This window comes from Patiria miniata, unplaced genomic scaffold (genome assembly GCF_015706575.1).
Source record: "Patiria miniata isolate m_02_andy unplaced genomic scaffold, ASM1570657v1 HiC_scaffold_27, whole genome shotgun sequence".
NCBI lineage: Eukaryota > Metazoa > Echinodermata > Asteroidea > Valvatida > Asterinidae > Patiria > Patiria miniata.
This window is the reverse complement of record NW_024037066.1, coordinates 7,387,031-7,411,958: the sequence shown is the minus strand read 5'-3', so window position 1 is coordinate 7,411,958 and position 24,928 is coordinate 7,387,031. Positions and strand designations below refer to the sequence as shown.

At 39.2% G+C, this 24,928-nt stretch overlaps 1 protein-coding gene across 1 annotated transcript in view; it reads right to left on the bottom strand.

The window, feature by feature from the left end:
• The window catches only part of LOC119734446 (neuronal calcium sensor 1-like), a 30,888-nt gene that overhangs the window by 4,160 nt on the left and 1,800 nt on the right, over positions 1-24,928 (bottom strand). Inside the window, exons 2-4 of the mRNA XM_038207949.1 lie at positions 12,406-12,430; positions 11,178-11,226; positions 7,706-7,795 (exon numbers count right to left, since the gene is read on the bottom strand). Coding sequence (XP_038063877.1) covers positions 7,706-7,795; positions 11,178-11,226; positions 12,406-12,430 — 164 coding nt within the window. The remainder of the gene's footprint in view (positions 1-7,705; positions 7,796-11,177; positions 11,227-12,405; positions 12,431-24,928) is intronic.

The window sequence follows — 24,928 nt, the reverse complement described above, 5'->3', positions numbered from 1 at the left end:
TACCAAAAGACCTTTCTAACCTCCATCTGAATACAACCAATATCCCCCTCCCGCCCCTACCTAAAAAAGGAGTCCAAGACCAATGTGTTTTTGAAAAATTTACTGAAAGAAATCCACAAATTGAGCATTGCAAAACAGACATATCACCACCAATGAGAAATGTCATCAAAATGAACTACCGTAATAACATCTTACGCCCGGAAGGAATTTTGTAATTTTAGAATTCAGTAGAAGATGCAATTATTTCTGTTTACTTGAAGGCAAGTACAGCTTATTCTACCGGTATTCTGAATGTGAACAGAGCCGTAATTTCTTCGCGTGAGTGTCGGGCGTCGGCAATATGCATTCGACCCCATGTCTAGGCAGCTTATTACATCATCGCTAGCCAGGGGAGTCTTACATCATGAGACTCCTGGGCAAACAAGTCAGAAATTTTTACTTTTTTGAGACTCATTGTCAGCCAATCAGATTCTCTGCATAGAACTTGTGACATTTCCTACGCACTGAACATTCAGGGTCAACTCTCTATAAAGCCAATAGGAGAGTGCTTTTCAGGACAGCACAGCATGCTGCCGTTCCATTGGTTAGGTCAATTCTGGGTCAGCTTTTGCAAACAGCAATCTGATTGGTCAAAACGGCCCATGTTTGGAAGTGTTCATGAATAATCTCACAAGGTGAAAATAGGAAATATGTGGACACTGTGTCCCAGGCACCGTCGTACATGTAAGTCTTACGACGTACTACTGTCTTACGACATATAAAAGTAAGACTACCCTGGTAACCAAGGATGCAGCTTGAAGGAGGATTGAATGTTTCACCAAGCTAATTTCCTCCTGTCTTGACTGTAAATGTATTTCCTCTGTGCTGATTGTAAGCAGTTTCAAGTTTCAGGGATAGCTTTGTCTCTGAAAGCTGAAACCCAGCAAAGCTGTCAAACCGATGTGTCAAACTCAGATAGCGGAAATTACAAACTTGAGGTCTGCTTGAAATCCCATGTTATTTGTGTGAAGCTCGTTCTAATGTACGCACAGTATGTGGTTACATAATAAGAAGTTAGGAATTCTTAAAGATGGCTGCAACTCAGAACGCCGATGTCTTTTACAGTTCCGAGATGATGAGAACCCACAAGCATGAGTCTTGAGGTGCTCTTCATTTTGACATAATCACCAAGTTTGACAATTTCTTTTTAATTCCATCGTACAATGTTTGTTAAATGGGCCGTAGGCATAACTCAAAAGGAGCTCTGGCCACTTGACTGATTCAGATGGGTGGAGTAATAATACTTATTAGGATAGTCAACGGAATTATGCCTGTCTGTAAACAAGAGCAGAGTTGAGTTCATTATTATTGTTTACTGGTGAACGGAAGATTTCCTTGTTTTATTTTAGCAGCTACTCACGAAGCAAACGTAAGTACATGAACATGTCACGGTCAATGTTAACCAAGTAAATGTAACCAATAGAAAGTACCGGTGCATGGAGTGGTACATGTAGAAAGACATAACACAGCACAAGTACATGTAAGACTGAATTCACATCAGCACAGTCACTGCAACAGGTCTATGTTTCAAGAAATGGCATTAAGAGTTTGCTCTGTGTTTTCCATGTCATTATCTTTCTCCTCCCTCAAGCTGAACGGAAGCTCTTCTGCTGCCACATCTGCAACCACCCTCTATCCCCACTCCTGGAACCCTATAAAATTTCTCTCAACCATCATCCATGACTGACTGCCAATGGGGCGAACAGCGTGCATAATAACTGGCTGCGGTGCTTCAGAAAAATTGAAATAATATTGGCTTTGCAATCGGCAGCCCGCGAGTTGTTAGATTGAGTTTGTCCGTGTCCGTCGAGAAGAGGGAAGTAACCTAGGCAATTTTTTTTTAATTCAGAGTGAACTCCTTCCAACGAAAGCTGCATCGACAAAGCACACAGTCTCGTGTGTCAGGTGCGCACCGTGCATGGCGGTACGCAGTACTGGAAAATTTAATTTAGATTTCGTTTCCAAAATTTCACGAGTTGGGATGGGTATTTCCCAGGTTGTTTAAATTAAGGCCTAGATCTGCTGGGGGCAAAATTTCTTGAGGTCGCTAAGAATCTTCTGCAAAAACAGGTTTCTCCATAGAGCTGTATTAAATTACTAGAGCGCTAGCTCCTCGTTCCCCTGTGTGGCGATACTTTGAAGCTGTCCTGGGTGCTGACATTATGAATTCATGTGCGTGTTTGTGTGTAATACAATGAAATCACACGGGATGGATTTCGGATAATGTACTCAAAAATGCAATAAGTAAGTACAACATACGTGAACAACATAATCACATTTTCTGTGAGTACGACAGTCAAAAAAAGTCATGCCAAAAATGTCAGCAGTGCTTAAGTTATATGCATGCGTTTGTGCAGGTTTGCGCAGTACCAGAATCAGTTTTGGGTGTATCGGCTTCGATAATGCACTGACCATAGAATACAAAACGCAGATATGCAAATAGCCACGCTAAAGCCGTACTGAATTTTGAGTTTTCCATAGGTTTATGCACAAACATGGATGCACCCAGCAGGCTTAATTTTGTACAGTGAGTTAGCGCTCTAGTAATTAAATACACATGTAGCTCTTTGATTTGTTCCCCATTTGACCGAGACAATAAGCACTAAAGCAGAGAAAAGAACATGCTAACTTTTGAGGCAGAATTTGCCTGAAAGAGTGATGCATCAACACATACAGGCACTGCCATGTCTTTTGGGAAATACAGTTTAAGGTTGACAGTTTTCCTGGTGTATGTAAAGTGAGCTCATATTTTGAAAATTGTTTTGGAATTTAACAAGCTTAAAGTACACTACACCTCTGAATTTACATAGGGTGCATACCTATGTTCCCCAATGCCTATGTTCCCCATTACCTACATTTGTACATGTATGTTCCCCAACCCTATAACCCTAACCCCTAACCCTAAGGATTTTGTGGAACATAGGTACTGTGGAACATTGGTATTGGGGAACATAGGTATTGGGGAACATACAGGTATTGGGGAACATAGGTATTGGGGAACATAGGTATTGGGGAACATAGGTATTAGGCAACATAGGTATTGGGGAACATAGGTACAGTTGAGTCTCGTTAATACAAACTCGTTCGGACCTACATGTAGCCATATTGTTTGTTGTATCAGAATTTTGTATTAAGAGGAACATCAGTCCCATTCATTGTGCACATAAATGCACAGTCGGGACTAAGGCTTTATGTTTGTTATAAACAGAATTTTGTATTAACAGAGTTTGCACTAACGAGATTCGACTGTATTGGGGAACATAGGTATTGGGCAACATAGGTATTAGGCAACATAGGTATTGGGGAACAAAGGTATTAGGCAACATAGGTATTGGGGAACATGGTAGGTATTGGGGAACATAGGTATTGGGGAACATAGGTGTTGGGGAACATAGGTATTGGGGAACATAGGTATTGGGCAACATAGGTATTGGGGAACATAGGTATTGGGGAACATAGGTGTTGGGGAACATAGGTGTTGGGGAACATAGGTATTGGGGAACATAGGTATTGGGGAACATAGGTATTGGGGAACATAGGTATTGGGGAACAAAGGTATTGGGCAACATAGGTATTGGGGAACAAAGGTGTTGGGGAACATAGGTATTGGGGAACATAGGTATTGGGGAACATAGGTATTGGGGAACATAGGTATTGGGGAAAATAGGTATTGGGGAAAATAGGTATTGGGGAACATAGGTGTTGGGAACATAGGTATTGGGGAACATAGGTATTGGGGAACATAGGTATTGGGGAATATAGGTATTGGGCAACATAGGTATTGGGCAACATAGGTATTGGGCAACATAGGTATTGGGGAACATAGGTATTGGGGAACATAGGTATTGGGGAACATAGGTATTGGGGAACATAGGTATTGGGGAACACACTGGTGTTGGGGAACATCGGGTAAACCCCATTTAACATGGTCATTATTTTGGGCAGTTTGGAGTATTGTAGTGACTGAAATGGTTGAAATTAATCGCATCAGCCTTGTAATACCAGTACAATGGCTGATACAGGGTATCACAGTTATCACTATAAAACATTGGGAACAGATCGATCCCACAACAAAGTGATAAAACTCTCTCATTAAATTAGTTTGGTCAAGCTCCAAAATGACAAGCTCCCTACTGACAAACTCTGACCAACGCACGCACAACATAAGTCAAGCAAACCATCATTTCTAGAGAAACCAACCGCGAAGCTGCAGACATGGATTACAATTTGCTGGCAACTCGCCATAAGATTGTCAAATTATAATAACTGCAGACTTTGAAGATAAAGAACTCCAGTAAAAAAAACTCCATCCATCATTTGTCTCGAGTCTGGACAAGGAGAGCATCTCGTATTGCCGAGGATGAGACCCTCTGTGTCAACGGAGCAGAGACAATACTTCCTGCCTCGTGCGTACGTTCGCACAAAAAGGGCTGCAAAAAAAAACTAGACAGGCCTTTCAAGGACTCAGTATCAACTTACAATCCTCACGGATCTCAGGCTTTCTTTATGGTCAGGGATCAAGTTCCGCTGGCGCGATAATCAAAGAAGCGGATGGGAATCGGATTCATATTGGCTGCCAAAAAAACCCGCCAAATCTAGACGGGGAAAAAAGTGCACAAGTCATCAGCCGGAATGTGTACTTTTGAAACAACTGCCTGCTAAAAATAGTCTTGTTTAAACTGATGCTTAAAAAGTGTGATAGATATTCTTTTGGATAAACTATAGACATGCACTATCTGTTGGGAATCATATATATTTCATGTCAGAGTACAGATGGATGGATGGTCATCGTTGCTGGTATCATACTTTTGTGAAAATCCTATTCAAAGATTCTATGACTTCATTTCTACCAGTTTCATTTTTTACTTGTTTTTACGTGGTACCAGTATGAACAGACATACATGTACATGTATACAAGTGTAATGTTTAGACAAGATTTTTAAAGCTCAGGTCGATCTCCACATGCAGAGAAATTAATTGAATGGGTCATATTTTAGTTTCATGGAAACCGTTGGCCATCTGCAGGTAAATGCACTAGACAAATGATATTATCTGCACAGTGCTCAATTAGTCTTAGGGAGGATCATAATGTGGTGAGCGTTCTGACGATATCAAATGTCTCATTTACAAAGCCATTCATCATATCGTATCAACGCAGGCACAGCGTAAAATGGCCAGAGACTGTGGAAATCCCACAGATGATCTGTCATGTTCATCGGTCCAACGGACTGATACTACCGGTAAGCTGTTCGCAAGACAGGATGTGAAAATATCGGTGTATAATTAATGTGGCTGTGCAGCAGAGAAAGTTTCAGGTATTGTGTTACAGTGTACATGGGGTACCTTCAATTCCCGAAACAATATTGGATGTTCGTGAAAAAATACAACTGTAGGCAATCATCGTCCAATGTCCAAACCCCAACCCCGCTCAGTCCAAAAGGATCCAACTGTCTCACATATCCGTTGGATCCTGTTGGACTGAGCAGTAAACACCTTGTATGTATTCCTGTTGAAATCGGTTGGATTCAGCAGGCAACTGAAAACATTCAGAGTCAGATTCTGTTGGGTACTGGTAAATAACGCCAAGTTGGACTCTGTTGGATCCAGCAGCAGACAGAAAAATAAGGTACAGTTGGATTCTGTTGGTTTGGGTATAGTCATTTTTTTTTTTATGTTCAGGTACCCAACAACTTGACAAGTTGGATTGTGCGGGATTATGAGTAACCGTTGGACTCTGTTGGATTTAGAAGGGTAGTCAACTATTAGGGCGTACATGATTACAATCAAGGCTCTCTTCAAGCTCTTGCCTCACCGACTCCTATCACCCCACCTCAGACTGAAAATGAAAACAAAAATCCTAGGTTTCCAATATCAAATGGATAAATATACTGTACATGTTTGTACTGGAACACATTTCTGCGAAAACTTGCAAACATTATGTGACACATTTTAAAAAATTTTCCACATTGTCTTAACCAGCGATATGCTGTACATGATTTTCAACATGTTCACAATGTATCACTTTCATTTTCATTACTTCTGTCTCGATGAAGGCTATCGGTTTTTATTAGTATTGAAATAGTACTTCAAATATTGACTATGCGAAAAGCAGACTTTACATTCAAGCAGCATCAAGCTCCAATCCTGTCCATTTTTTGCTCACCTGATGATATTTTTTGCCAAACTTTTCACTGATGCGAATGTTTCTTTCAAATTAATTTATATGTAAAAATCAAACAGAAGGTACATGTAGGCCTACAGGGTATCTGTGACATTTAAGATGAATGTAAATTTGTGGTCATTTGATTTTAAAAAGCTGAAGATCTCCCCAGAAAAATTTTAAAAGCATTTTATGCGTGAATAGCAAAGAATTTGCAGAATGATTCAGAGTGATTACTTTTTTTGTGTATCATTCATTGCAGCACTGATGGCTAAACTGAATGCCAGGAAAAAAAAACCCAACAAAACAAACTCAAGAGCTTTTCATGCGATTCAATCTTAATCAACTTAAGGGTGGGGAAAAAATCACGAACAGGTTGACGAAATCCGCCCCTTGAGGGTGTGTTGACAGATAATCAAATTAGTCTTCTATAGTGCAGTGTGCGTTGACGTTCCAGCATGCTAAACCAGAGACATATGGTATAAAGACACAAGCACACTGGGAATATCAATACAGTGAATGTACATGTATATTGATTTTAAATATTTCTGTTAGAAAAAAAAAAACACGTCATTCGAAGCGATGGGTCATTGCAAGTGAATTTGTAGGCTGGTATTGCCATGTAATGAAACGGATGGCAATTTTGTTACTCTGACAGATGGACGCATCAAGCTGTGTTGGATCAATAATAGAAGTCATGATATCGTGGCGTGCGGTATGACACAGGCTAGTTTTAAAAACTAGAGGAGGAAAATTGATATGTAATAAAAACAATGATGTCATCCATGGAAGACTATAAGAGGAATATACCACTGGTCAGGAAGGGTAATTAAACACATCCCCTGGGTAATTGGCCCCTCGCAGGGGCTGGCTCCACCCCCAAGCAGCAATGGAATGTCCGGGCGTCAAAAAGGTGTTACCTGCATGGCGTCGTGCTTTTGGTTTTCCATTTCTGTTGTTCTGGGGTTTTTTTGTGTGTGTTCTGGGGTGTGTGTTGGAAAATTAACTCTTCTGAGGAATGCTGGCTCTAATGAGATTTTGTTTGGGATGTGTTATTTTGGTGGCATGCTCATTTTAAATGGACAAATTGTGTTTTCGTAATCTGTCCAAATGTGAAGAGAGTGCATGCACACTGTCGGGCTACATAACATACACATACGTCATCGTACTGCGAAGAGCACATAAAAGAAGCGTTTTGATTTCAGCGCTCTTATAATGGGCTCTCAACATTTTCATTTTGACTAGTACGGCAAGATGTTTACATTCATTCCAACTACACCAACTGAGTTTGTCCAATTTGTGACCAGTTGTTTTTCTGTTACTCAGCAGTGGCTTGATACATGGATGGACAGAAATTAACAGGTCAGGTCGTGGCCAGGAGAGGTCCTCCAGCAACACAGGCCCAAATAACAAATAAACCAAAACAGCGCATTGTTTGGATGAAACTTTGAAGTCACTCAGTTGTCATTTTGTTGCAGTTTACGAATGAGGAAGTTTTTTTTTTACCTTGTCTGCATCAAAGACATTGAAGACAAAACTGGCAAACTTGGAAGGATCCCCGTTGGGAAAGAACTGTTGATATATCGTCTGGAACTCCTACAAACAATGACGAATATAATATAGCAAAATCGTTTAAAACAAAAATGTCATGCTTTCAAGAGTATGTCTACAAATAACATGTTGTTTCACTTTCATACTATATTTCTGATTTGATAGATAATTTGTTTGGCAGAAAAATATTTCTTTTTATTGTGATGTAAACTGTTAGCTCTAGTGATGGATGGTTCAGCCTCTTCAATAACCAAGTAGTTTTCAAATACAAAAAATTAACAAGTTCTTCCCAAATTTTGCATGGTAAGTTAAATAACATTTCACAGATATCACAAAAGCTGTAAGTTGTGCAAATGATACCTTCTCAACTACTTTATTAATGATCTTTACATTGTAAGCTGTCACTCACAAAGGAAATCAACTCTATAAAAGACAGTCTGAGAATTTTAGACTTCCGTTTTACGGTCAATTTCAGATCTGGAAGCAATCATATAATCTAGTTCCATTCTGTTCCACCTGGCACGTGCTCGATCAAGGGGAAAGAAATTATGAAATGGTCTCGCCACCTCACAAAGGAGTTCTAAAGTGTCTGAAGAACGTCTCACAACTCGCCTCTCCCTGTTGCCTCATCAGGCTTTCAGAGCGCGGCTGACCTGTTTTGGTCCGGATACCAAGTAACCTGAATTTTTTTGTCTCCGCGGAGATCGATGACATTAACATCGCGGCTACCGCACCGGAGCGCTTTAGAGACTATTACATCATGCACGCTTGACTTTATGAAACTGGGAGGCCCTTGAGGGTCCCGCTGAAGTGAGGGGGAGTATTTGTAGAGGCATGCCACTGCAGATCAGATATTGCATGGGTTAGAAGACTGCTGCCGGCAAACAATTGAGAGTGCGGCAGATATTTTGCAGTGTGTAATTGATTCGGTTTCAGAACAGATGCCCTTACTCAATAACTGTCTTACAGCTGCAATCCCATGATACCTGAGCATGGATTACAAAACTGAAATGAGAACCACTTTGTTTGCGCTGTTCGCAGTTGTCTTTTATCACTGATTCAAGTTACAGTTATTCCAATGAGTGGGGAAAACAAGCCAATTGCTGATGCTGACAGTAAAATATGAAGAATTTTTTTTAAACTGATACCTGGCAGCTATTTTAGAGGTTAAGTACACGTATGCAGTCAAGGAACATGCAGTCAAGGAAAGCATTGCCTTGTACTTGCAAAATAAAACAATTGAACTTGAAATGTAGAAATTATGCAGAAGGAAACAAATCAAGTCTTATGAAAAGGAAAAAAACAACAAGAAATTTGAAAAATGGATTTGATCGATTGCCAATAATTGCACTGCTCTGCTCTAAAAACTTTTTTTCTGATATTGAGCTTAAAATTACAAGGAAAATTGAAAAAAAATCTGCTGTCATTGATGAATGAGTTTTAAACACAGTATGACAAAGTGAGACCAAAAAAAAAGGGAAAAATTTTCCACTTACTGCATTGATTAGTATGTGCATGTCAAACATAATTAATCTAAACCTAACTATAAGCAAGCTTCATTGGTCAATGTATAGAAGTGTACTTCTGTTTTGTAGCCAAAAGCTCAACAAAATGTTTTTGTCGGCAAAAAGATCATCTTTTGGACAGCGTGAAATCGGGCCCAGAAGCTGAGCACAGGGAAAGTTAACTACAAGTGGTTTGTTGAGTCTCGCACGTTGAACATGTTCTAATCGTGATGCTGATGCTTAGATAGACGAGCTTGGCATTTAATATGGCCTAAACACTCAAACTTGTCTAAACTTGGAGATAAGAAGGGGAAAAAAAAGGTGTCGCAGCTAAGTGGCCTTCTCTTGCCAGCATTACCATGGCAGCCGCATCCAGGGAGCCAAATTAACGGCCTGACATTTTCCTTTTGTAAGGTATCCCTAATGGGCTATCGGAACCCGATCAAGATGTACCGCGTTCATTAACGCACACGTGGCTAGATGGATGTGCCTGTCAGTTGCCCTTGGCAGTCCAGTCTTGCCTGCCGGCTTAGCAAAAAAAGGCCGAGTATTATCGAGTAGAAGTGTCGAGATCTGAATGTACAAATGTACCGGTATATCAACCATACTGCCAGGTTTCGCCTTTCAAGACCCTGAAGGACCTGATAAGGTTTCCCAGCAGCCTGTGAGACGGAAATTCGCGCATCGAGGGTTTTTGACTCAACAGGGCTCCTTAGAACTCTTGCGAACCACATTGGACAGAGAGGGTGAAGTGAAACACAAACATTTGACAAATATTGCTTCGATCAAAATTTTGTGTTGTTACCGGTACATCCCTAATCTCACCTAAAGCTAAAAAAATATTACAAAAAAGTAAACTGTAGTATGCAGTACTTCAGCATATAAGTAAGGCATAGCACTTTCTAGCACTTGGTACCTGCATACATAATTTTTGCAGTACTTTGTAGTATGTGGTACTTTAGGGGGTTAATGTTAAAGGGAATGTATATCATTGGCTTTTGCTTTAATTTTCAGAAATGAACTATTTGAGGGGTCAGTATAATAGATCAAATATTGTTACACTGACATGTTTGAATTTTTGTGTTCGAAAATGCAGGAAAAACCAAGAAAAACAAAAATGTTCAGGTAGTCTGGTTCCCTGACTCCACTGAAAATGAAATGGATCGATTTATAGATGCCGGAAAAATGTACAGTAAGGGAACCAGTCTAGCTGGCCTGCCCCCATTCATGAACATGCAACCAATAGCAAACAACATTTGGACTTAAAAAAAAGGTAATTTAAAGCAGCAGTTGAAAATAGTTAGGTTTTTCCAACAGTGGTCGGCCGACCACCGTTGGAAATGTATACAAAAATACCATTTCCTTGAAAATGACTTCACACCAGGTGTCATAATTTTACAGGACGCTTTAGACTGTCATTTACCAACATCCTAGTAAGGTATTTCGTAAAAAGTTTTATTTTTCTATGCTTGCAAATGTTGTATTTTCCCTTTAAGAGTGTTTTATAATTCCTTCGTTCATTTTGACTTCACATTCAGTTCAAACTTCGATAGAGCAAAATCTATTTATTTGTGCAGATGTGGTTCTGGTAAAGGGTCTAAACAAGTCCAAAAACGGTATTGACCACAATTTCACCAACTTCCACAAAAAGAGAATAAAATTGCAGAAAATAAAGTTCTGAATTTTTTTTTTAATGCAACAGAACAAGAGCTTTTAAAAAAAGTAAAGAATTGTCTGGGTGCCAGTTGACTGTAGGTCTTTGAAATGTAGAAGAGATCTAGCAACTTTTGTTTAAGAAGTTAATTGTGTCTTCAGAAATGTGTCTTCAGAAATAGTCGAAGTTCACTTAATTTTCAAGGCTTTAGAGCTTAGAGAATCACTTAGAAAATTACATACAAATGTTTTTTTCCCTAAGTACTCACTTCTTTTCTCAAGGCGCCACTCGGGCAATCTTTCATGAAATCTCGATGCCTGTTGAAAAAAAGAAATATCCAGTGAGCAACCAAAAACCAAATAAAGTGAGGGAACCTCCAATGCCCCACAATTTAAACACATTGAATAGTTAAAGAGCACATGTCCTGCCACAAAAGAGTTCAATTATTTGCCTCCTCAAAAATGGTAAGCAAGATAGACTAGATTATCTTTAAAACAAAAAAATAGTAGCCCCTTCTTATAAGCCACAGGCTGTATTCAGGCATACAACTGGGAAGTGACAAAAAAAGAGGAAACTCCAATCTTTACAAGACTTTCCAGTTTTTTTTTAAATTTTTTTATGGCATAAGTGTGAAGTGAAAAACGAGGAAATCAGCTGATCCGAGGAAAAGTTGCATGCCTGCGTATTTAAGTAAAACGTGCACCTAACCAAATTATCAGACTTCTCAAATTTCATTTTCTAACGTCAGCAATCTTCTTCAATTCACCCATGCTCATGCTTAATTTGTCTCAGGAGCAGTTAAAAAAAAAAAAAAAATCAAGGTCGCTGCAACCCTAACTCCAACCCATGTTGTCACCAAAAAAAAAAAAATTCCCACTTCTTAATAATGGCTACCGGCTGATCAAACACAAACAATCATTCATCCGTGCTGATATTTGCCGACTCTTGATTAAAGATCATCCCTCTCTAATGAATAACCAAACGCTTTGTGTATCGCTTCCACCTGAACTCACACAGTGTGGTGTCAGTGTTATTGCGATACCCTATTGCAGTGTAACGGTTGCCATGGTGTTTGTTACCGGGCTGATGACTTCGCATCGTGTTCGTGATTTTTATATGCGTTTTAAAAAGGATTATAATATTCTGAAATAAAATTCTTCATGAAGCGACGAGTTCTGTAAAAAATCAGAATGCTTCAGTAGAAACATAGAGGATGTTTAAGTTGAAGTTTTCGGCACTTGTTACCATGGTTACTGAAAACTTGAAGACTACTTTAAAACAGTTGTAGACAGATACTGTAAATGTATTGTTCAAGGATAAGAACTAAATATTTCTTACTTTCTTGAAAAAGGGGATGTAACTTTTCAGTACACATACATGTACGGTGCAACAGATCTAGACCTGCTCCTACATGTAACTAAAAGAGTTTGCAAATTTCTGGAAATTTCATTCAAAATTTGTTTTGTACAAGGCCTTAGGTTCCTTGAAATACTCACCACTGTTGCAGCTCCTTTTTGTCAACTGCAATGAAAAACAGAGAGAAAAATACATTGTGTTACTGCGAAAGTTCACACAGCATTCATGGAGGCCTTCAGTCGTTCTTGCTTTTGTCGCGTTGTGTGGAAACCCTTCATTGGTGGAGAGTTGTCCACGTAAATTGAGGCCGCTCCCTTGCTCGACAATTGACACTGAATTGCCAGTTTCGGGAACCCGTTGGGCCTAAAAAGGTCATCCATTTAATTTTTTTTTGCATTTCACATACATGTTGTGTGCCTTTCTTGAGACACAAAAATGGAAGAGAGCAGAATTCGAACCTGTTTTTTAATATTTATTTAGGATCTAAAAAGAGGGACATACACGTACGGTACTTCGCAATCAAAGTAATGATGTAATCATGGTCAATTCCGGTCGTTGGCATAGTAAAGGGATCACATGCTCCACCAAAGATGGCAGCCACACATTAAGGTATGGTGGTGACTCTTTGCCAATTATCCAAAGGTGATTTGTGGTGGCCAAATTGCTATGAAATCAAATCATCTTGTCAACTTCCGCTTCGACAACACAACAAGATAATTTATTGGCATCGTTCAAGCTAGTCAGCGAAACAAGAACTTACAGAGTAGCGGTCAATATTTGGAAGTTTGTGTTCTTTTTTTCGTGTGTTTGTTCACCATACTTGTAAACAGCCGATTCGGTTGCTATGTGTGAAGCATGATCGTCAAGGAAAGTGTAGTGACCCGGGTCATTATGACGTACCGGTAACACTTCGATGGGGAATAAATAGAAGTGTTTTCTAACATGTTTACAAAATACTGTACATTTATCCTGTTTATATTTTGAATAAATGTACCGTAATTTTCGGAATATAAGCCGCGCGGTGTATAAGCCGCAGCATGCAAAAATCTGCAAATCAAGATTTGAAGTCGGTGTATAAGCCGCACTGGCGCATAAGCCGCACCGACCGCAGCGGTTTCAATGTTGTGCGAACTCCAAATTCTAGTCAAAATGCTTTGAAGCAGTACCATTTACACTACGAAAGCTATAAAAAAGGGCCACAAAAGTTATATCAAATCATTAACAGTCGATACTCTTACAAACAAATATGAAAATTGATGATGTGTATAAGCCGCAATAAACATTTTCATGGGCAAAATCAACATATAAGCCGAGGCTTATATTCCGAAAATTACGGTACTGAGCAATACAAGGGGAAATATATACAGGAGCATCTAAAGTACTGGTACATGTACTTGAGCCCATTACATAAGAATAAGCAATGTGACACCCGCATTGTGCGTCGTCACAGGTTGTCGTCGGCAGGTCACGTAGCAGTCATTCCTGAGATAATACAATTATGTTTCTCCCAGTATGGTGCCCTGCCAGTCTTTGTTGGCTCATCATTGATGAATCACTGCCAAGGAGTGCAGGTACTATTTATCAACACGAATGGGCTATTTTCATCAAAGGATCAGTCAAGATCAGCTGGTAACAAACTCAACATGTATGTAGATGTAGGAATATTAGAAAATTTCTCCTTCTGTTTCATTTTGCAATACTGTCTTTAACATTAGTAACGGCATTTAAAGATTCTTATGGAAAAAAATGTCCTTGTACCGGTATACTCAGCTATTAAACTATTATGGAAAGTGATCGTTTTAAAATGATAAAGAAACTTTTGCATAGATCTTTTTATTTTCAATAGCTCAGACGGAATTCCTGTTTCTTCACAATGGCTGGCTGCTAGACGTAGTCAAAACAGATAGAAACCGGAGTGGAAATATAAAATGTACAATAACGTTTCTGTAACTGATCGTCTGACCTTGCTAAGTTACAACAATTTACCTAGTGCTTATTAGTGTCAATCAAATCCACTATCTAAAGGGTTTGGGGAAAATGCTAAAAGAAGAATAAGGCCAAAAAAAAAGTCAACAAAAAAAGTCTCCTGTTTCTGGTATGGAGCCTGCCCCAAAAGTGGTGCGGCGACTTTTTTTTCCTTCCAATATTGACTGATGACTGAAAATGGTGCCCGACTAAATTTAGTGCAAAATATATGGGAGTCCAGAGAGGCCACATAAAGCTTATACTCGATCGTAACCCCATCTAAAAACACGTCAAAATTGTGCAGCAGCAGGATTCCAGTCAAACCAGTGAGTTTGGCGGTTTTGAGACATCATCTTACATTGAAAAAAAAAATTTCATTTTGCATGGCTACGGCGACGCGCACATACCAGAAACCAGAGACTTTTTTGGGCCTAAGACATGTAAGAGAGAAGAGCACATTTGTTACATACATGTTGTATACAAACAATGAATGTTTATGAGTGCAATGGTAAGAATAATTTCATGAGGTGACAGATGGAAAGCTCCATTCCACGAGACAAGTGGAATTGAACATTCCACCTGTCACCGAATGAAATTGTTCTTTCCATTGCACCAATGTGAAACAATACACAACACCTGAAATAAATACTCGTCATCTGATTGGTCAGAGCCACCAAAAGTGTGACCGTGCAATGGAACTTCTAATTACCGTGCAATAGAACTTCTATTTACCGTGGAATAGAACTTCTATTTACCGTGGAATAGAGCTTCTATTTTTGGGGCGCGGCTGGGCAGTGGGTTCGGACGGAATAATTAAAAGGACATGTGATCAACAACCAACCAATCAGATCATTGGGATTTATTTGCATTGTACAATACATAATGCAAACTGAAGGTGAGCCTTCATACCGTAGTTCAAAGTACCGTAAAATATCATCCAAACAAAAAATAATTTTTCAAAAGGCTTATCATGTTTTACAGAAAACCGCTCTCCATGAACAGGTCAAGAGAATTAGGTAGAAGCAATTTTGCTGGGCATATCTTGAATTTTTTTTGTTCTTTGTTTTTTTGTTTTATTTTCTTCTTCTTCTTTCGGCCACCGGAATTCTCCCTGGGATTGCTCAGAGAGATTTCATCCCAAGATATACTTTATCCGTCTCCCGGACGCATAGTTTCCAGATCTGGTTCTGAGCTGGGGGATTGTAATCTTAAAAGGGTTGAGGCTGGGAGGTTAACTTTTATGTAAAGGTACACGGACCCCTGGCTGTGACTGTATAAGAGACGGATTTGAGCTATACATTTATCTGTGGAGCACTTACATTTATTAGCATGGTTGTCAGTCATCAGGAATATCTGACATGCCTGAATACAAGTCTACGCTTGCCTATTCTGAGTTTAGGACATTACCGATACATGTATGTACTATTCAAAATGACTTAATAAAGAGGCCCTTTGGGTCCAGAAAATGCAAACAAAAGAAATAAATTCCATTATTTCAGGATGTGAATAAGGGAATAAATGTGAGCTTGGCCGTTTTAAATACTTTGTTTTAAACCGGCGAGGGGCCTGGCAGCGGATAATGGCCCGAGTCGAAGGCAAGGACATTATCCGAGACCAGGCCCCTAGCCGGGTTTAAACGTACTTGCTGAAAACCGGCCAAGGACATATTTATTCCCATTCATAAATAAGTCACAATTAGTCCAAAATAAGTCGAAACTGTATATTATCATGTAGGCCGTAGTATGAGCTCAGGTTTTCCAGGTAGGGGGCAACAAAGATATTAGAATCAAATCCTACAAGAGACTGCATCACTTTAAGGAGCGACACGAACCACAGACACCCAAATTAAAGTGAGAACTCATCTGGAAGTTATGTGATTTCCTCTCTCCGCGTGAGCAGGGGAGGAGTTAGGAAAAAGATGGAGCCAAAAAAATGGAGTCAGAATGAGAGAATTCTGGACTTACACGTACTGCTTCCCCCAGCAATCTCTTCCCCATGAAAAGCAAAATTGTCCAAAAGGTCAGCCAGGTCTAAACGGAACCACGCTCTCAAGCGCGTAAAAGAAATTACTCCTGGCATGAGAGGCTTGGAGCCTGTTCCCCCCTGATAATGAAATGCATTAATCGATGCCGGCTCGATAATGGCCCAGCCTGGCTTGGCTTTAAGGCTTGTCCGTCGATAGCCAGCCAAAGTATCTCTTTACATGGTGTGATGCTTTCTTCACTGAGCTCTTTGGGGGATACACTTGGTCCCCTCTGCAGTGCAGATGCAAGGTTATTCACATTTACTAATGAGTTTAGTTGCCAAAGTATTGTACGGAGGGAATAACTGTCTCGCCCCATAGTGACAACTTGACAGTGCAATTTGGTTGATTGGTTTTTATCAACAGTTTGGCGTGGATTGATCTGAACATGAGCTTGAACACTGAATCATTCAATTTTTTTCCAAATTGTTACTTTTTGCTCCCGAGGCATGTACTACCGGTAGCATGTACATCATTTGTTTTTCATACTTTAGATGCATTTTGTTTGTTTCCAATAATACCACTACTTAAATTTCACAGAAAATTTTTCCAAACCTAACCTGCCGTAGTTTCAGCTTTGTGCATGTTAAACTTTTGGAGAAAACAGTGAAAAAAAAAGATGAGCTTATTTGAGATATGGCATTTGTAATAGGAGGGCGCTATTTGGATTGGGTAAATACAAAAGAATTGACCCATCAAACAGCGCCCCCTATTGATTCTGCCATATTTCAAATAGGCTAATGCACAACCTTTTGATCACAAAATATGATTTCAAGAACTTTTTGTTCCAAAAATCAACCAAAAGACAGATCGTTGGAAAATCGCCTACAATTCTTGATTTCTTCTAAATGACAGCAAGCCTGAGGGAATAATTTCACAGGGTGTTTAGTACCAGGTCGATTTTTAATCTAAGTAGGGTTTTTGATTATAATAATTTAAGGTTACTTTTGGGATACATGTAAACTGCAAATGATTAAAACCCTTTAAAATTTGAAAAATCACAGATAGCCCCTCCAACAAAAGGGCTGTGAAGTGTTACCTACATGTACATTACACAGGGTGAGTCAAAAAAAGCAGAACCCAAACCCCCAAAAATATATTTCATATTTAAAAAAATATGTACATTGTAGCACCAAAATAATAATGACTGGAAAGCCAATTTCATAAGCTACTTTTAGATGAAAAAATACTGAAATTGCTCAATCCGTTCAAAGAATATCACCATTTAAACGCAACAACCCTAAAACCTGTCTCGTACAAAATAAGCAATTTATTGTGTGTTTTGACTGTTTGGAACAACAAAGAAAATGACACCGAATACTTGTTTCAACAACTGTCACCACCTGTAGTGCACAATATCTTTATTAACAACCCCGGTTAGGCAAACAATATAATTTATAAAATCTACTTTTTTTTAAAAGACGGGCCTTCAAAAAGACTTTTTTGAACATTTAAACGTTTAAACTGAGATTTTATCGCTGGTGATGTTTAACGACAATTGTGACGACGATTCTTGAAATCGCATTTTTTTTGGACGAGACAGGTTTAAGGGCCATTGTGTTTAAATGGTGATATTCTTGGAACGGATTGACCAATTTCAGTAATTTTTTCATCTAAAAGTAGCTTATGAAATTGGCTTTCCAGTCATAATTATGTTTGGTGCTACATATTTTGTTAAACATGAAATATCATTTTTGGGGTTTGGGTTCCGCTTTTTTGACTCACCCTGTACATAATTTTGATTTGACTTTAGGGTTGTCATCTCCTCTCTCTTCCAAAATCAGCTGAAAATTTTGTGCAGGTTGAAAGTAATTACTAGAAAATATATACAGCGTCACTCATCATGATGATGGTTGAACCACCGTGTAATACAAAAACCTTTCCTCGCATGCTCAGTTCTTTTACAGTTTTTCTAGATTTAGGATTAACAGCAAATCTGTGGATAGGTTTTAACCTATCCACAGATTTGATGTTGCAGGAGAAGACGGAAAGCACCAATGTGTATCTGACCATAAAGCTTAGAGCCCCGGGCCAGTAACCGTGGTAACCAAGAATGCTCGTTTAGGTCACGTCTCTCACGTCACCTTCTGTCCATGATGCAGATTTCAGCTCCAGAATAAATACCTACGTGAGTTATTGCCTCCACAAGACTGATATTAAATTTGGAATGGCTCAGGGCTACACAATATGATGAGAGGAATACGTTCACAGTTGGCCCAATACACGAGCCCCTTTTTCAGAATTTGTACAGTAAACATGTACGCACAAAGACAGAACATCACGTACATGTACAATTTAATTTAAGTGACAGGTGTATGTAAAAAGCTTTTAAAGGTACATAGGAACATTATCCAGTGAGGAATGATGAGGACCCTGACATTTCAGTTAACAGGCACATCTAGGTGGCAATGTGTTCATTGGAAGTAACCATTCTGTTGTGGACTAAAATGTTAGGGTCGGGTGTTTTCACGTCAATTCTTACTGGGCTAACACTGCTTTTTATGCAGTTTTTTTTTTTTTTTGGAAGCAACAGAATTGCTCAAAATCTTTTAAGAGGAGTGCATAAAAATTAACTTGTTAAAGTTTCAACTCAGTGGATAACATTTTGAGAAACCAGAATGCATACACATTTTTGGGGTCTCGTAACTGGATTCCATTGCTATGCACATACACTGAACATGTGCCAGCGGGCATGTTTTCTAAAACCACCTTCAAAGACTGTTTTCTTCCGACTGAAATCATTTCAGGCAGACTAATTTCAGGGTATTTGATACCAGTCCTATCTTCACTTTCAGCAAAGATTTTCTTGTCAAATCAGTACACGTACATTTCCGCGTAATTGCAAATGCTTTTAAAGGCATTTCAGGCCTAAGTTTTTTTATTTGGTTCAAAGACCAATTTACCTCTGTTTACATTCAATATCAAAAATTCTTGAACAAATGCTGAACCATGAAATCCAAGACCTGAAATAGTAATGTGATGGTTATATACACCCGTACATGTATGTACTCATATTCACAGAAGCAACAAAAGGACCTGCACACAACCTCCCGTTTCTGAAGACAAAACGATCGATATATTTCCGGGCTAGCGGGAAATACATCTGAAGCCAAGGACTACCACAAGTGTCTGGAAAGACCGTCAGTAACGCCGGTGGCTTTTTAATTTCTTTCCAGAGCCAGTTTCCTTTCCAATCAATAACTAGTTCGTATAAACGTGTTTATGTTGATTTTGACACTCCGTCAGAATGCATGTACTGGTACCATGGTGCCGGTTCAACCAGACCGTACAGTTCATGTTCTGTTCAACGTCCCATCCAAGTTTCATTTAGGCCTATTTAGCAATTTGGCACACTAATTAACGGGGAATCATATTCATTACTGCGTGCCCTGCTCCTTAATTTGCTGCCATGAATATTTTCTCACTGCAAATTGCACTGCTGGCTTGCTTGTTGCCGCAGACTAGTCCATTGCCAGAAAGTAATTAAATTAAGTCAGGTGTCCGGGGAAGGAAACGAGGGCAAACTATACGACAGTATTGCCCCAGCCCAGAACGAAGCGCTAAGAATTAGGTTAATTCGGAACTGGATTATGAAAGTCTGAGGAAGGGATTGGATCAAATGGTCTCCAGAACGAGGTGTAATGAGACTGGACAGTCGCATCAGTAGCACAAGTCGGGCGAGATATCCAAGGGTTAGCAGCTGAGGCGAGCTATCGATTCCCGGTCAGGCAACAGTGAGAAATTGAATCAATAGTGACAGCCAGAGTAATCAAATTTGAAATAGATGCTCAAGCGACGGCTCTGGGGGTTACATAGAATATACTTCACCAGAGAAAGTGCATGCAAACTGAAAAGCTACATTGGCATGGTGATAGTTTCCTCACCAGATTTAATCCCAAATCCTGCAAAATCCTTAAAGTTCTGTGTTGCGAGGCGCACATGCCCTACACATGCACCTCTCATATGTGTGTGTATATATGCAACATGGTGTACATATGAGCTAATTTATGCAACATGGTGTAGACTCACTAGACTGGACATGTGGTCATTCTAGACCAATGAAATTATAGTATCTAAGACAACGCATGATATCAATATTCAAAGGATTCAGGCAGCTTTAGGCAAGGCAGCTTTAGGCAAGAGAGGTTCATTGCGAATTAGGGTGAACAATGCACATGCTCTGTATTTGACCTCGGTTCGAATCCCCCAGAGGACCACTTTCGGATAAGATATCAGTCATGCATTGTTTCAAAGCTTATCCTCCTAGAAACTAGGATCTTGTGTTATCCTCATATTAACTGCACTTTCCTTGATCAAATTCTCTTTTAAATTAAGTTCCCTTAGGGAAGCAAGCTCCATGACGGAGCACTCATGGGAAATCCTTGGTCCCATTACAGTAATTTGTCAAGTGAATAAAATTGAAGCATTTGTTGAAAGCACAGGGCTAATGGTTGCTCATAACGATAGACACTGGAAGGTCCTTACTAATAATAATTCAATAATTGAATTGAGATGACAGAGTACACGAAGAGCCTGTACAGCAGACAGATTGCAAATTACCGGTAGCACTGAAACCACTTAAGATCCTCCATGCTCACTTTTGTGGCAACTTAATTAAAAAACCCCCCCCCCCCCCCCACAAGCCCCTTGTGCTAGGAACCATCCTCAATCCTCAAAATGTTGCCATAATGTTCAAATGAAGCGCCTCAATCCTTCAAATATTTCCGACAGACCTGCCTCTCAAAATGCATTCATCATCAATCCTCCAAAATCATCCCCTTCTTCAATTCAAACACCATTCATCCTCAATCCTCCTCAATCCTCCAAAACCGCCAGGAGGATTTTGGAGGACTGAGGAGCATTAGGGTTAAAAAAAAGAAAAGGTCCACAAGGTTGTAGCTTGCTTAGCTCCGAGTGAAAGTCTTGACTTGGTTGCCAGGTTTTATTGGAAATTCTCTCAATAGGGAGATACATACAGTGTACGATGAAAAGAACAATTACAGTTTTAATCAGGCTAATGCACATCACGATATTTCTGTTTCTGATGAAGCCCCGTTGTCGTTTGCAATTTGATAATTGAAGCTACATCCTATTTGAAAGCACGAAGGTCCCCTCCCCCCTTCCCTCCCCCCCCCCCAAAAAAATAAAAACGACAGTGCAAAACTCATTTAAACCAGCTAGGTGGTCGTTAACACGAAGCGCATGGACACGCATCTCTGAGGCTCTGCAATCATAATGCAATACTGACTCTCAAAAGCAAACAAGGCCTGCATCTCATTGATTTTTCCAATGTGTGCGGAGGCAGCGCTTAAAGATGCGGTCAAGCATCGGCAACTGTTTCATTGTTGAGTAATCAACCACACATGTGCATGTTTCAAATCGCGCAACAGTTCACATCCCCCCCCCCCCCCGGAAAAAAGACAAATGCAGTTGCGTGTAGCTCAACATTGTGCTTTGTTCTCACACCAAAAGTCACGTATCAACATGATTGTCTACAGTATATTAAAAAAAAAATCGATTAAAACTAAGACTATTATTGAATTCTTATTTAATATTTTAATTTTGGTGGATAGATGGCCAACAATTGATGAAAAGCATTTCATCAACTGCACTGCAATTTTGTTATTATGTGCAATGGGGGAGGGCCTTTCCACCAATTTGTCACCAGATTCATTAACTGTTCTCACCAAATGACTACAAATTATATGTACTAAGAATTTCTTTTTTTTTAATTTAAAGGAAAGATGCAACATTTGCAAACATCAAAGAACGAAATGATCAAATTATCACGTAATACCTTACTGAACTGTTAGGGAATGACAGTTTAAAGCATCCTTTAAAATCATGGATCCTGGTGTGCTGACATTTTCAAGAAAAACTGTATTTTTCCAACGCTGGTCAGCCGACCAGCGTTGGAGAAAACTGGCTTTTTTCAAAAACTAATCCTACTTTTTCATATGTTCTGACTTTTCTTTGCAATTGATTACACACCAGTGAAGGGGTACAAGCCTGCTAGACTTACATGTATTCTCTGACCTTACAATTCCCCAAAGTGTAGGCCTATTAATTGCTCTGTTTCATCTTAAGTGGGGTCAGGGAACCAGACTACAAGAATAGGATAGGTTTTCTTGGTTTTTCCAGCATCTACAAGCCCAAAACGTGAAGTACCTAAGTCAGTTTAACACTATTTTCTATAACATACTTAACCGCAAAATCCATTTATTTCTGAAAATTGCAGCAAAAGCAAATGTTGTACATTCCCTTTAAAAAGGGACTGTCACAAAACAATTTGGCTTTAATAGCAATGGCCAAAATTTGTCAACAGATGGGGACACCCTCACTGAAAATAATACAAGGCATAACCCACATAAGAGTCGTGCCCTAAATTCATGAAATTAATTGAAGGTACGGTACAGTGTACAAGTGCTGTAGATTTAACTGCACCGTGTGTCATTTGGCTAAAGATTTACAATTTAAAAAAGTTTAATAATTAAACATAGGATGTGCATACATGGTACTCCACACCAAGCATGCCAGGTTGGCTATTTTATGGCTCCGTCCAAAATGTTCAAAACTAATGTACATGCAGTATGTAGTTGTGTTCCCTAATGTGGCGAACTTCGAAGCTTACCCAACTTTCCTCGTGTAGTGTTGCCAAACCTCTTTGTTGACAAACCTCAAATTCATGCAGTGAAATACTGGTACTTTTACCTTATTAATGCGTGCTATTTGACCTCTGTGAACAGTTTCGGTTTCATAAAATTTAATCAGAAATTCAAAAACGGTGGCGTCCGGAAATTGGGCACAAATTCACAGAGTGTTCCCTAACGTGGCGCACTTCAAAAATTAATCTCGGAAAATTCCAAATTAACATTTAAGAATTTCTGTTAACTTGTTAAATGCTGATAAATCATTATTATCTCTACTTACATACCCAGCCAGATGTTTGTCAGAAAATTATTTTCTTATTTTTCGGGGCATTTTCAAAGGGTTTACTTTGCACTTGAAAATAAAATCGGAAAATCATGTCAAAATAAATTCTTCTTCTAACTTTGTAACAGGTAAATAAACTCGCGATTTATGAACGGGAGTGTTTAGAACTTGATGAAATGTCACTTTCTGTGAAATTTCAGTTAAAACTTTTGCTCTAGCTAGGCGCTACATGCGAAAAATCAAAGTGCGCCACATTGGGGGCTAAGGCACGTTAGGGTACATCAACAATACAATCAGTGTGCATTCTTGTTGTCATTGTCACTACTACATTTGTATGTGTGTATACATGTAGATCAGTATTAAAGTATAATCTATTTAAAGTCCTGGACATATTTGGACTTTGATTAGCTGATATACCCCGGTTACGGTCTACTCTATTATGATGGTAATATATCACCAACGTGACAAGCTCTTGATATTGGACGCCACTGTGAGAAAATTGACTGATTAGTAGAGTATGTAAAAATGAGAATTGACATGTAAAAGTTAGCGAAAGTACTGCACCACGTACATTGTACATGTATACATGAAGGTGATTATAATGTACATGTGCAAGTTCATGTAGGGCCTACATGCCCTTTGTCATGTTTGTACCCTACGATCGACAGAATAAGTGAGGCTGATGTTGATTCTTATAGCAACAAAATTTCACTGTTCCTTTAAAAGTCATCATCAAAATAACCATCTTCCAAATTATCATTTAAAGTGTTGAACAATTCACAGATAGTCTTTTAATAAGGTTTAGTTCTTTTTCTTTCTTTGAATTAATGTCCTGTACAAGATTGCAGCTTTCTGAAAAAAGTTAGTTCATAAAAATTTGGCACTGTTTTGCTTATTTTTGTTTTTAAGAAATTATTATTGAAAAGCTTACTTGGTGGAAAGATAGTAATGGCACTAAACACCCTGTGAAATTATTCTTCCAGGCATGCTGTCATATTCAAGAGAACAATAAAAGAAGGTAATTTCCAAAGATGCATCAAGTGACACATTTTTGGAAATTTCCATTAGTAGTCGGTTTGTGATTCAGCAAATCCGTGAATACGGTAGGTACGCGCGCAAGCGTTGACATGATGCACACGCGCGTGCGTTTGCTATTATTCGTCAATTCAGAGCGTGACATCGCGTAGGTCTGCAATCGGCTGAATGAGAACGTGTCCCGGATACTGACTTCGGCCGCAATTTTTTAAAAAATGACTCGGCAACTTTTGAATTGAAATCGAGATCCTAGAATGAAATTCTTGAAATATGACATTCACTCAGCTAAAACTTCTTCAGGGTGGTCATGGTAGTTGTTAAGCACCCATCTTTAGATTATGAGCACTTTTGTTGCTTCACACCAAAAAAAATGCACAAATGACAAATCGTCTACCCTACATGTAATGACATGAATGAGTAAATCGTGCAAAAGTTTGTGCTGCATAAAAAAAACTAATCTGCGTTAAATACAATGTACGTGTATCATGACCCAACGGCTGTTGGATGTCCTACTCGGCATAAATAATTGAGGCGCATCCGTATTCCCGGATGCGTTTTTTTGGGGGGATATGATACGGCCATACCGTACTTCACTCAGCTGCCTGCCATGAACTTCCACTTCGGTTGACAAATGAATTGCACTGGCAAATTAATGGCATCATATGCGGAAGAATATTACATTCGGGGATCTGCCAAAGAGCGCACCA